Source organism: Schistocerca gregaria, chromosome 1 (genome assembly GCF_023897955.1).
Source record: "Schistocerca gregaria isolate iqSchGreg1 chromosome 1, iqSchGreg1.2, whole genome shotgun sequence".
NCBI lineage: Eukaryota > Metazoa > Arthropoda > Insecta > Orthoptera > Acrididae > Schistocerca > Schistocerca gregaria.
In genome coordinates this window covers 685,248,449-685,263,082 of record NC_064920.1, presented here as the reverse complement: position 1 = coordinate 685,263,082, position 14,634 = coordinate 685,248,449, and the positions used below count along the sequence as shown (strand labels likewise).

General features: G+C 36.9%; 1 protein-coding gene across 7 annotated transcripts in view; it reads left to right on the top strand.

Moving 5' to 3' along the window:
- LOC126364371 (protein tramtrack, beta isoform-like) overlaps window positions 1–14,634 on the top strand; it is a 434,570-nt gene that overhangs the window by 59,392 nt on the left and 360,544 nt on the right. Inside the window, exon 4 of one of the 7 annotated variants that reach the window (XM_050008049.1) lies at window positions 504–4,731. The exons of the other annotated variants lie outside the window; for them this stretch is intronic. Within the exon in view, the coding sequence (XP_049864006.1) occupies window positions 504–1,283 (780 nt within the window). The 3' untranslated portion in view covers window positions 1,284–4,731. Of the gene's footprint in view, window positions 1–503; window positions 4,732–14,634 lie in introns of those variants that run through there. 7 annotated transcript variants of the gene reach the window in all.

The window sequence follows — 14,634 nt, the reverse complement described above, 5'->3', positions numbered from 1 at the left end:
TCACAGTTGTTATTCGTTCATGATTCACTGTTAGGCAATCTTCACCTGGAGGTCTGGTTCCTTGTGTCATGAAACCAATAGTGATCTAACATAAAGGATTAAATACAGTTGGTGTAGTTTATTGTTACTGATGGTGTTTACTCACAGCTGTTGTTGCCCTATCTACAAGGTAGTTTGCAATTGAAAAAGTGACTCTAGATGTGGGTTCAGAAATCACACGAAACATGTTTAGTCAGAAGATTTAGAACAAAAAGTAAAATATTGAGTGAAGAATGCTGCATGCAATGAATTTAATCTTCAGAAGAGAGACGAAAGCCAGATTTGATCTAGAAAAGAGAGAAAAAATGCTGTCAAATATAAGTTTAATCATTTTGGTGGACACATAGTGCCTCATATTTGGATGATTACTACACATTATAAAATATTTTGTGAGCAAGACAAAAAAATTAAGGAGATATGACTAAATCAAGGCACTGACAAATACTTTCCTTCTCTGTTGACAGACGAATGTGGCGTTTGGAAGAGGAGAAACAGATGAAACCATTGGCATAACACCTTTCTCAGAATCTGTCCACAATTTGGAACCTCCACACAGGAGTGATGATCAGACGGCAAGCTATCATCAGCATTCTCCTATTAATTACCTTCACCCACATGAAACACTGAAACAGTATCTCGTCAATCAGAAATTGGATTTACCAAAACTGGCAACACCAACAACAGGTGAATTTTCTTCGCAGCAACAAGGAAGCACAACTCAATCACCTCGAGTCAAACAGAGTCTGAGAGTATGGAAGAATCCAAATTTGCTTGCAGGTTCTTCTGTGAAGGCGTCACCTGGCACAAGCCAGGGAAATAGCAAATCACGTGCTGCTAGTTCAAGGGTAGGTCAGAGTACAGCTGCAACAACAGCTGGGCAAGAAATATCTGTAATACAATCGGTGTCCACCAAATCACAAAAGGGGTGGTCCACCAGTGGAAGTACGATCTGTAATTCTGGCACACCACAGCCTCGCAAAGGAGGTCGTTTCCGCCATGGTTGGATGGAGACTTTTGTGTGGCTTCAGTATGATGAACAACTCAATACCATGTTCTGCAAGTATTGTCGGAAGTGGAGCAGTGCAGTTCCTGATATACGAACTTCGTTTGCTGAAGGAAATAGTAATTTCAGACTTGAGATTGTCAATCACCATGACAAGTGCAAGGCGCATAGGCTGTGTATGGAAAAAGAAGTAGATTCTAATGTGAAGATTGAAACATCTCATACAAATAGTTTTGAATGAGAGTAGTGAGCTTGTGATATTATGTTGAAAACAGTCATTTATGAGAGCATGCTACGTTGTGAACCACAGTCAAGATCTGTTGAACACCTCATGAAACTCAGCCATATGTGTCTAGAAATGTTAGCAAGTACGGAACATACTCTTTTATGCAGAGCATAGTCGCCAAATTAAACTGAATGTATGTCCTGTAACTAACCTCATTCATGGGAGTTTCTGTACATACAATTGCGGGAAGTTTTGAAAGAGATACTGTGTAGATAATGTTAAATCCAGTAGAATTTGTTTTTACTTTATTTTTAAGTTAAACAGCTGTTTGATGTTTATAGTCCCCCTCTTGCCCTTTCTCTTTGTCCTCTTCATTTTTCTCCTGGTCTTCGTCTGATCTTAGCTGTCTGTGCTGACAGTTTATATATTTGCTGGTAGAAAACTAAAATTCTTCTATCTGCCTCTCTATATCAGCTTTTTCAGTTGTTCAAATAATAAATGCTACAAATATTTTTTCAGAAGTAACAAAATAAAATTAAATAAACACAATACAAATTAAGATGTAGATAAAAAAAGTAGTTCCAGATATTGAGGATATTGAATAAACTCTTGCGAACAAATTGGGAAACACTGTCAGCTGTGCAGATAAGGCAAGTTGGCACACTTAATTCAAGTAAATTTCAAGCTTCCTTCATTTCTGTTGATGAACGTGATGTTCTTGTAAGTTCCAGTTGTCTCCTTAAACAAAGAACTACGCCAGTGGCCAACTTTGTTTTGTTAAAATAGATGTTAAATGCTCATGGTCTACTTCTTATCCATCAATTTCGAAAGTTTTTTGTATTTCTTTGCCTGTACTATTGATGTGCTCTATAATTGGGCTGTTGTAACACATGCTATCATTCAAATGTTTAGCTTCCTCAGGTAAGTGCATATGAGGAAAAATTGTTTCAGAATTATGAGACTACATAAAAATACTTGATTCTTGGGCACAAAAGATTGTACAGACAAGGAAAAATATTAAATGAGTTGCTGTTGTGAAGTGTGCATTAAGTGATGGCCAATATATCATAAATTTAATTAATATTCAACTTGTTGCTGAAACTGACAATTAATGCACTTGTGTAGGTTGAGAGATTGTTGAAATCTAAAAACACGTCAACAATTCAACTGTTATAGCAGAAAAAGAGGAAGGTATATCAAAAATGGTGCAAGGATGACTGCTGGTCACAGTTGTGATGTGCCATGTAAACAAAATGTAAGTGCAGTAAAGATGCCAATCCATTCTCTGGCCACTTACTGCAAGAAAGATACTACCAATTGAAGATAATGACACTAATAACTCACTGGATTTAACAGTGCTGATCTCGGGCGTTTGTGAAATGTTAGTCTGTCAAAAGTACATTACAGTCAGAAATAGTTTTAGAATAACATTTTGATAACAATCCTTTTAGGTACCAAGAAATCTCACATAATTTGTACATTATTGGGTGTGTGTGTGTGTGTGTGTGTGTGTGTGTGTGTGTGTGTGTGTGTGTGTGTTTGTTTTAAAATCTTTGGTAGGTGTTTTCTTTTTCAACAGATATTTGGCTGTGGTAACAATTAATGTAGTGAGCGCATACAAAACTCAGGTTGTGAGTGCAAGTAATTGTTAATACATTACCTATATACAAATATTATAAAATAGATATTTTTCTGACAGAAGTTCTAATCATAGTTAAAGATAATAGAGCAGAGTTATTGTCCTGTTAGCCGCTGTTTTTATAAAGTTTGTTATTCTATAATTAAAATGTTGTGTCTGTTATGAAAGTTTAATTTATATTACAGTGATATTACTATTACAATTTGAAGAAGTCTTAGTCATTATTTTGTCATAATATATACACATACATTAAGTTTTTGCCCAAAATATTTTATTGGGGTTGGTGTAAAAAAAATTGAGATTAAAATTGAAAGAATGTGTTATTTGGAAATATATTTTTGTGCTGATCTGATTTCGATAGTTTTTGTACATTACACAAATACTGTTGTAAACTGATGAAGATCATTGTAATGTTGGTGTGTAGTGTAGCATCTTCAGTTGTACTGCTTACTACTTCGGAGAAAATATCTTTGGTGTTTTGTACTTGGTGTATCCTATTAAGTTACTGAATATATTTTGTTCATATTGTCATTTAATATGCACTGTAGCAGTACTATCATATGTTGCTATATTCTCTGAACTGATACATATTTCTGTACTGTGTTTTCAGATTATTCTTCTGGTTTGTCCCCCAACAAATGTCAATATGGTTTTCATTTAGCAGCTATTTTATAGCTAAAGTTTGAGTCATTACTGGAGTTCCTCAGTGCTCACTCCAGTTATTTTTTATAATGCAAAATTCTTCATGGTGAAAATTAGCAGAGTTGTAATTACTTCATCCTCTTATGTCTTGTTTCTTTCTTTGGTATATTTTGTTGTATTTTTAGGAGTAAAATAGAATTTGCATCAGAAGCAGTAGGAGGTATTAAATATCAGACGTGCAATTATAATTTGAATCAGTTTGATAGTTTTTTGGGGCCAGTCTCTTACACAGAATGAGAAACCCAGGAGTTTTGTGAAATTAGTTAAATGATGAATGAATGAGAAAGAGAGAGAAATCTAGAGAAAGTATGACTGTCTTGAATCTAAGGTGTCTTCTAAATGACACAGACTCCATAGTTATTTTGTTGTAGGCAAACTTAATCTTTCCAGCAGTGTTTTCTTTTACTCATGCTATAAAACAAAAGTTTGGTCCTAAGTTATCAATCACTTGTTTAGGCCGAATTTCTCAACAAATAGTTTCTCCAGTATTAATATTGCTGTAATACTGAAAGGTCATAATTACAACAGCAGGAGCTGTTTAATATAACTATACTTCATAATACATACCACTTGTAGTAAGAGTTTGTATCTACATTAATAATGTTTTTATTTTCTTTGTCACTTTTCAACAGCTGCAGTTGACACTGTTGCATATTATGTGCATGCAGTCTTTTGCAAGTCAGGGACCATATGAAGTAGGCATTTACTACAAATTCAATATACTTTGCTAGATGTGTAGTGGAATTCCTTCAGTCACATTGTTCTACAGTAGGTTCTTAAGGCACATGGCTATGTTTGCAGAAGTTTGTATGTATAGAACTTTATAGAACTGGTAGATTTTATAAATTTGTTGAAAGTTGGTACGTTCTTTTCAAGTTTTAGTACAATTATTTACTCCTAAGTAACTATCTAAATTCAGTTTTGCTGAAACATGATTCTAGATTCCATTGCAGAAGTGTTTGTTGAAATACAGGTGCAGACAGTAAATTATATGAGTATGATAGAACTTCAATATTTTAAAGTGTTAGATAACATTTCTATCCTTTTTTGTGTATGTGGTTTCTCTTTTCACCACTGGTTCTGCGTTTTAGCTAGAACTTACTGATACTTCTGTTTGTGCCTTTGTAGGTCTGTTCCACAGTTGAAAAGCAGTACATTCTTGCTTGGAAACCTCATTACATAATGTATATAGGAATCTTGCTTTTAACTATATATAGTTGCCAGTTGTTCATATGGTTGTAGAGTGATATCTTGATGGCACCATCACTGAACATTGTGTGTACCTGTTATATGATAGAATAACTGAATCTGATCCTCAGAATTGTTATTTTTCTATTATAATGCTTTGGCTGTAAGTGATTATCGAGTAATTGCTCAGTATTTGATGGTATGTGATACATTCAGCTGATGAAAATGGTTAAAGTACAAAGAAACTTTACTGTACAGTGATGTATATCTAATTGCTAGTGACAACTTAGGAAGTTTTACAGAATCAGCCAAAAGTGTTTGACTCGTGGTTGTATTCTACAGACATCAGTGTTGTTGGGATTTTTAGAGAACTGCATTCAGATTGGTATTTTAAATATTGGCTGGGAGTGTGAAGTGATATGAAAAATGTAGAATTTGTATTTGTATATATCTGAAATATGTTCAGTGAGCCTTAAACAATAACTGTGGTTGTTTAAAATGTGTAGTTTCTCATCTACAAATTATCTAAGAAATTTGTGTTTATTTAACTCAGATGTTCAAGTTACAATGTAGAAACAGTATTCGAGGAGGGCGACTTTTACATTAATCATCATAAATAAATACCGCCATAGTGATTAATTCATTACCAAATTTAAATGTTAATAAGTTCCACATATGATGAGCAGTCAAACTGTGATATCTGTCAGTTATGAACTTTTTCAGGTGTAAATAGAATATCAGACCTTTTTAAATTGAGCATTCTGTGATGGTGATCAGCAATCTTCTTACATAGCAAAACTTTCATCTGTAATGGTATACTATTAGAAGAATTTCTCTTTTAAATTGCTTTTGTATATTTTGCTCCTCAGTTAGTGTGCATTTTCACCTCTTTGTGCAACTGGCAATTGGAGACGTAATCTCATATATTAAATTCCATTTCTTGATTGGTTTCTGGTCCAGTCATTAAATATTATGCTTCATTTTAGTCTGATCTTATTTCATGTTTAACTATGCAGTTTTACTACATTTGCAAGGGTTTCACCCTAGAGAGTTACTCTGCATTTCCTATTCTATATGTGATATGTCAGTTTCTTCACTTCAGTCCCTTAAATTGCAAAGTGTTAGGATCTCTATATGCTTCAAACAGTAATGTGAAATAAGGTGTACATTGTATAGAAATGAAGTATTGAGTACTAAAGGAAGATTTGCAATAATTTGTAGTGTTCATTTTGAAAGTGATCATAGACAGTTTATATTTGAATTTTTTAAAATTGTTATAGTGAACTTTTTACACCACTACTGTACTACAAAGATTTTTTGAGTCAAAAAATATGCAGTTTTGGCAATTTTTATTGAAACAGTACAGAGGTTACAGTTAGGTTTAGAAAACATCTATAATATGGGAATAGATTTCCGAAGTAATGTCTTTCATTTAATGCACATAAGCAAGCTTTCTGTCTTTGTACGATTTCTCATATTGAGAAGAATTTTTTTGACCCTTCGAAAATGGTCTCCTATCTTGCTTATGACTTTTATGTGATATAACTCTCTCTTGCCTACTTATAGCTTGAAACCATATGTATATTGAAGAGTTTTATGTTTATTAGATATAATTTTTTATATTGCATTGCCCTGAACTATTATCCTTTATTTATGTTGAAATGTCTCAGAAGTAGAGTAATTGACATATTTGATTTCCTAGTTCCCCTTTTCATTAGACCTTGGTACTTTCTGGTTGGTGCTTGCTTTTATTGTTTAACTGTTTTAAGTGTTTAGCACATCTAATAAAGCTATGAAGCTTGTTGCTGTAAATTCTCAAGGAAGGTATAATGCTATTAGTATCTTACACAGAATTAACATAATATTATTGAAGTACCTGCTACAGATTCTCCATATATTTTAAGGCATTCCTATTCTATGCTTAGACATAGACAAATATATTACATATTGGATTTTATCAGTTACCTTTAGTATATAGCTTGTACAAATATTCAGCATGAAGAGCAGGCCTTTCTTGCACAACACATGATCAAAGACGTTTTGCATGAAGTGGAACCAGTGCTGTGTATTGCTGTGTCTTGTTAGTAATTGTGATAGTTCAAATTTTGCAGTTTATATCTGTGATGGTAACCTGAATAAAAATATGATATTTTTCTGGGACTTTTTTGTTTGCAGGATATTTGCCTGTTGGCTGAATAACATTTTTAATTTATTTAATGGGCAGACTGTACTACTGTCTTGCAGACTGCACTACTGTCTTGCTTTTTCTTCCTCTCCCTTCCCACACCTCAAAAAAAGAAAGCTATAATCAGTACTGTGGAATTGCGCCCGCTCGCCCGGTCCACCGTCGCCCTCATGTCACAAAAATTTTGTTGTTGTGGTGGTGCCACATGTGTATGACAGATATGCTGAAGTAGAGAGAATTTGTTTTGATGACACTTTCACGTTTTAAGAGTGAGTGTAAACTTCTATATATCTTAGACTTCTTTTCTGTCTCTAATCTTCCCAGAGATAAATTGTAAGTTTTTGGGTGATTGAAAAAAGGACCATGTGGCAATGCGACAAGTTTCTTCACTACAGAAGTCTATAACAAGAAAGGGTGTTGCTGAGATTCAGCACAAAATTTTGTGTTGTGTTACATCCAAATAAGTCATCTTGGTTTCTTAGAGGTGAAATTATTATGGAGCCAATCTACTCGTATAGTTTCTCATTTTAGAATATCTTTCTGTAAGATATTGTCAGAGCTAATTAAGCCACATGGCCTCTCGTCCATTATAGTACACTCGGAAACTGATGAAGGAAAGTTTCGTAAAGAAGGAAGGAAAAAAAGGTAGAGGGCTGTGACAGGCAATACCGATTGAAAAATTAAGTATTTGTTATTTTGATGAGTCATTTCTAAATTGAAAGATGATTAAAACAAATTTAATTGGACAACGAAACTTTTATAATGTATTTAGGAATGAACAATATTTCATTAGTTTCCCTTGTGTAAGATATTGAGCATGATATATTTTGTCAGTTATACCTGTTTATGTGCAAGATAACTGGAGAAAATATTATTATTTCTCTTTTACATATATATGTTCTTGGTTTTGAAATTTCATTATAATACTGCTTTTGTCTATGTGGTAACATATGTTACTCTGAAGTTTAAATGAAGTTGGAGTTAATGGCACACTGATTACAAAAATCTTTATTTTTGTTTACATTACTTCTTTTATTGCTATAATTATAGTTGTGAATGTGTTTGCAGACAAATCTTTGCGTTCTCGTCCGACTTTGTGCCTGTAATTACATGTACATTTTATTCACGTGTGCTGCTGGATATCGTAACAAATTTGTGAGTCACAATAAAGGCGCTATTATTTAACATATGAACACTCTGGTATTTCACTGTTTTTATGAACCATTTGGTATATTATCACCTCTGTTTTCCTCTGTATTTCTAGTTATGTTCCATTTAGTATCTGAAGTCCCTGTCTGTGTGAACTGTCAGTTTGCACTGTATCACAAATTAAGTATCACATCTCATGTTTTATGTTATACATAGAAACTGATTGTTTTCCAATATTAGTGTTACATCGGGGTATCTTTTTACAATGATAGTGTAGTCAATATCCTTGTATGTTATGAAACCTGATCCTGGACTTCCCTTAGAACTATGTAATATTTTAGAACACTGGCATGATCATTAAAGAGGAAACTGACTGATTTTTAAAAATAAACCTTGACATTTTGTTATTCAGAATTAATAGTTCATTCACTTCCACTCTGAAGGAGGTACGGTAGGATAATAATGGCAGTGCTACAGCAGCCAGAACAATAGATGGTGAAAGAAGATCCCTAACACTTGGAGTAGATTTGGTACTGTAGCTTCTTTATGCGTCTACCTTAATCAGTCATGTAACCGAGTTTGTATGCATCTCTGTGGTAATGCTCTTGTGTTTTCACAGTTATAGTGACTGCTATTGTTTTCCACCTGTAGCAGTTTGTGCTTTGCAGTTGAAATTTGGCAATACTGCTGCCAGCTGTCAGTGATCTTCTTTTGCTGACTACTACAAGGGTACTCCCAAAAGTAAGGTCTCCTTTTTTTTATAAGTACATAGACCTGTTCATTTGATCAATGGTTTACATCAGTGTACAGCTTGAACATTTACCTATTTTTCCACATAATCACCATTTCTGTCAATGCATTTTTGTAGATGCTGTGGAATTTTTGTATGCTCATGTCATACCAACTCACTGCCATGCTGTTCAGAAAGTTATGAACCTCTTCTTTCACCTCTTCGTCGGAGCTGAATTGCTTTCCGGCCAAATGTTCTTTTAACCTAGGGAACAGGTGATAGTCACTTTGCGCCAAGTCAGAAATATAGGGTGGGTGAGTGATTATGTTCCACTGAAACCGTTGCAGGAGAGCAACGATTTGCTGAGCGATGTGTGGGCAAGCGTTGTCACGGAGAATGTGTACGCCCTTTCTCAACATTCCTCTTTTTCCAGTTCTGAATTGCCCATTTGAGTTTTTTCAGAGTATCATAGTACCTGTCAGTGTCCCGTGGTCCCAGTGTGTAAAAAGTTGACAGACAATACCCCTTTCTGATACCAAAAAACGTTTGTCATGACTTTACCAGCAGACTGTGTTTGTTTGAATTTCTGCAGCTTTGGCGAAGAAGGATGCTGCCACTGGCGTGATTGTTGCTTGGTCTCAGGTGTAAAGTGCTATGCCCAGGTTTTTTCACCCGCGCCAATGTCCAGAAAGTTGTCCTGTTCAGCTGCAGGGCGGTGAAGAAATGCGTGGAAGCATCAGCTCGTTGCCGCATGTGGTCCTCAGTCAGCATGTGTGGTACCCACCTTGCGCGCACCTACTGGTAGTTCAATGTTTCTGTTAAAATTCTGTGAGCAGTGCTTCGGGAAACCTCAGGAATCAACATGCAGAGATCATCCAGGGTCATCCGCCGATCTTCATGCATGCTTTGCTCAACCTTCTATACTGTCTCCTCAGAAATTGATGGTCTCTCACTTGTTTGTTCGTTGTGAATTTTGGTCCGACCAGCTGCAAACTCTGTACACCACTTACGAACATTTTTGACATCCATACACGACTCACTATACACTTTGGTCAATTGATGATGGATTTCAATGGGCGCAGTGCCCTTTGCATTCAAAAACCGAATAACTGCGGGCAATTCGCACTTGGCGGTAACATCCAACGGGAGCTCCATTGTCAATGGCTGTCAAGCCAAGACTGACCGCCTCAGTGTGACGTGCGCATGTTTACACACAGCGCGTGAAGCACTCTTCATAATAATGAGACCAAGTGCCACACAGAGTTCAGGAGACCTTACTGTTGGGATTACCCTCATATTAATAGCAATGCAGGATGTTGTCTGCTTGCTATTATTACCTACCTTCAAAATTGACTAAAGGTGATAATTTCAGGAGAAAAAACTGGCAAACTGTGCGCAGATTGGCAGTGAATCATATTTAATTTATGCTAGGAAACTGCTGAGTTCAAACAAGGGATAGTGATCATTTTCACTGAGGAACACTGGCTGACTAAAACTTGTATACTGTGGAAATAAAAGTTTCAAATGTAAAGAAAGAAAATTCATTGTACCTCTGTACTAAAAAAATCAGTAGAGTGGTAGAGCGACCTAAAAAAAGAAACTGTCAAAGCACTATACCATGGGTATTCAATCCTCCTGCTCCTCCCCCTCCCCCTCCTCCTTTTCGTAAGCTGGAATGCCCACTAGTGAGCCGTAAGGACACTGTTGACGACTACTGAACTAGACTGGAGGATTCTAATGACATATGAAATGTTATGTTTGGTGGTATACTGTAATTTATTTTCTGTATTACCACATAGAAATTATTATTAACTACTTGAAAAAGGGTGAAATTAATACATGAAATATTGTCGGTTGCGTTACAATATTTGGAAATGGAAATCAAGAGGATGAACTGTGTTTCAATTCTCATTTTTGTGTGATATTGTTGCAAAATGCTAGTTTCCTGTTTTATAGAAACAGTTGCCGAAAATCAAGTATGAAAGGATTCCTGTACATGTATGAGCTAGTGCCGCTTCATTCTGTTGCAGTTTTGAACAGAAGATGCTTGGAAAGAAATTTGACTGTAAATAGGATAAATGCTATTATTTAATTATTTTCTGGTCTGACTAAAACTGTACATCATATTGTGCAGCGCATTCAGTAGTGCACAGATACACTATGTGATCGAAAGTAACTGGACAACTGGCTGAAAATGACTTAAAAGTTTGTGGCGTCCTCCATTGGTAATGCTGGAATTCCATATGGTGTTGTGCCACCCTTAACCTTGATAACAGCAAGCATATGTTCAGTCAGTTGCTGGAAGGTTTCTTTGGGAACGGCAGCCCATTCTTCATGGACTGCTCCACTGAGGAGAGGTATCAATGTCGGTCAGTGAGGCCTGGCACAAAGTTGGCACTCCAAAACATCCCAAAGGTGTTCTGTAGGATTCAGGTCAGGACTCTGTGCATGTCAGTCCATTACTGGGATGTTATTGTCATGCAACCACTTCGCCACAGGCCATGCATTATGAACAGGTGCTCGATCGTGTTGAAAGATGCTATCACCATCTCCGAATTGCTCTTCAACAGCGGGAAGCAAGAAGGTGCTCAAAACATCAATGTAGGCCTGTGCTGTGATAGTGCCACGTAAAACAACAAGGGGTGCAAGCCCCCTTCATGAAAAACACAATCACACCATAACACCACCGCCTTCAAATTTTACTGTTGGCACTACACATGCTGGCAGATGATGATCACTGGGCATTCACCACACCCGCACTCTGCCATCGGATCTCCACATAGTGTACCGTGATTCGTCACTCCACACAACGTTTTTCTGCTGTTCAGTTGTTCAATGTTTACACTTCTTAGACCAAGCGAGGCATCGTTTGGCATTTACCGGCGTGATGTGTGGCTTATGAGCAGTCGCTCGACCATGAAATCCAAGTTTACTCACCTCCCATCATAACTGTCAAAGTACTTGCAGTGGACCCTGATGCAGTTTGGAATTCCTGTGTGATTGTCTAGATAGGTGTCTACCTATTACCATTATGACCCTCTTCAACTGTCGGCATGCTCTGTCAGTCAACAGACAAGGCCGGCCTGTACGCTTTTGTGCTGTTCATGTCCCTTCATGTTTCAGCTGCACTATCACATTGGAAACAGTGGATCTAGGGATGTTTAGGAGTGTGGAAATCTCGCGTAGAGACGTATGACACAAGTGACACCCAATCACCTGACCACTTTCGAAATCCGTAAGTTCCACGGAGTGCCCCATTCTTTTCTCTCACGATGTCTAATGACTACTGAGGTCGTTGATCAATAAAAAAATTTGATTGTTGAATTGAGAAGAGACATGCAACTGATGAGGACATTACAAAAATTTTGCGGTGTTCGTCATTAGGCTTTATTCATATTCAATAGGTCACCTTTCTTACACATAACATAGACCATCGAAGGGGAAAAGTATAGACTGGAAGTTACTCACTTAAAGTAAGTGTGAATGGACACTCCATTATCAATAAAATGTAGTTATTGTGCCAGACATAATGTGATGTGCAAAAATGCCGTATGGTAAAGGATTATAGTAAAAACTACATATTGTAAGATATCTTTGGAGAATATGTGCCAGTATTTGGAATGACAATACATGGTGATGAACTTTTTTAGGATGTGCTGTGTATTGGTACTCGTGATTCTCTGTGTAAGTAGAATATTCTGGGTGTCGCTGGAAGAATGATCAGTATTCAGGGATATGACAGGAACAATCATTTGAAGCAAAAAAGTTGGGTAAAAGTAGGCTTAAAAATGCATGCCTTCAGAGCTATGAGTACTTCTTCATCTTCAGTACTGTGAAGCAAATCTCTTCTGCTGCATCTTGTTCTTTCCATATTTTGGAAGGTGGTAGAATGGACCAAAACAAGAAAAAAAAGGTCTAGTAAACATGAGCTCTAAAAGTAGATACCTTAAGACCTAAGAGCCCTTGTTCACCTTTGCTAATGTCTAACACATCTCTTTTAGTGAATAACTGTTCATAGATCTTAAGGTATGCATTTTAAAGCCCATGTTTAGAGACAAATATTCCTTGTTTTTGACCATACTGTCTCCTCGTGGAATCTGGAAAGCAAAGAGTTTGCAGTAGAAGAGATTTGTTTCACAGTATTGAAGATGAAGAATGGCTCATAGCTCTTACAGTGTGTGCTTTAGAGCCCATCTTTCCTGGACGTTCTTGTTTTGAATGATAGTTGTTGTCGTAATCCTTAGGTTTTGGCCATTTCTCGTGCGACACCCTGTATGTACAAGAGTTGCCAGCATTTCAAACCATTTTATTGACGTAGAATGTAGGTGTACATGCATTCATTGAAATCTGTGGTGAACCTCTTCTTGTACTTAATGCCTTAGTACGTGTTGGCCAATTTTAAACACATGTATTTGTATGTGGTGGGGAGCAGGGGATATTTCTGTTACTGTAAATGAAACAGTTCTAAGTATTGAATGCTTCATGGATTCACAAATTGATGATGTTGAAATAACCACTACTGCTATTGAAAGACTGCTCAAAGGCAACAAAGCACCAGATCCTGATGGAATTCCTGTTAGATTTCGTATATGTTGTGTTCTTTAATTCGACCCCTTTTTTATTGAGTATCTCTTGTGCAGTAAACAGTTCTTTGATAGCAGCAAAAAATAAAAGTCATTCCTGTTCATACTGGATGTCTTTGGATCAAATTGAAACAGGTGATATTGGGTCCACAACTGATTATATTGAGATAGGGAACCAGTAGTCGGAAATGCATATTTATTGTGTTATGGACATTGATGGCATATACTAAACAAGAACAATGTAGCTAATAGTAATTGTTCAAGTGATGACAGCCTGTCTTAATGCATGTATTGCAACAGTGCTTGCAGCTCTGCCATGCTCTCACTGAGATCCCGAGTGTCTGTTGTACAATGGAACAGACGATGGATGGTAAACAGCATAGAGCCCTGGCCACCAGACACACTGTACACAACTTATCTCATAGTATGTGTGTCATGTGATGACCACGTGCATCACACCAGTCCATTAACTTGTGCCACATGCACACTATTATTCCTGGTGTCAGTTGTCCATTGCACCAGACAGCTTGTGATGTATCCATGGTGAGGTGTGTTATTGTTTACAGTACATGACATGTAGTCAGAGATGGAATGTTACTCATCGCGAGAGTTGACGTTATTGTATGGTGTTGGAGTTATTGTATGGTGCGGCAGGATGTAGTGCTAGCAAAACAGGACACATGTACAGAGAACGCTTTCCCAACAAGTGTCATCTTAATTGGAAGAAATTTATCTCCACAGATACCAACTTATGAGAGACGTGGTCATTCACACCACAAAAATCTGGCAAGGTTCCCACTAATTACATGTCTGGACACCAGACTTTAAGATGTTGCCAGATCCTGTGGCTGCCAACTTGTCCGTGAAAGACACATTTCGAAGAATATAGTGTGGAGATTACTGGTGGAACAGCTATTACGCCCCTATTGTAAAGGACATGTTTGAGCACCAGGATCAACGGATTTTGAGCCCTGCATTCATTACTGTCAGTGAAGTATCTACCTTGCAGTGCTGTAGTGCTGAACTTTGTACAGTTTGTGTTGTTCACGGATCAGGTTTCATTCCCTTGTGATGGCGTTTTCAACAGCCACTGGTGATGGTGTTTTCAAAATCTCAACAGTCGTGTCTGGAATGAGGACAGGTCCCATGCCACCCACGTCAGTGGCAACCAGTAACAGATCTCTGTCAAT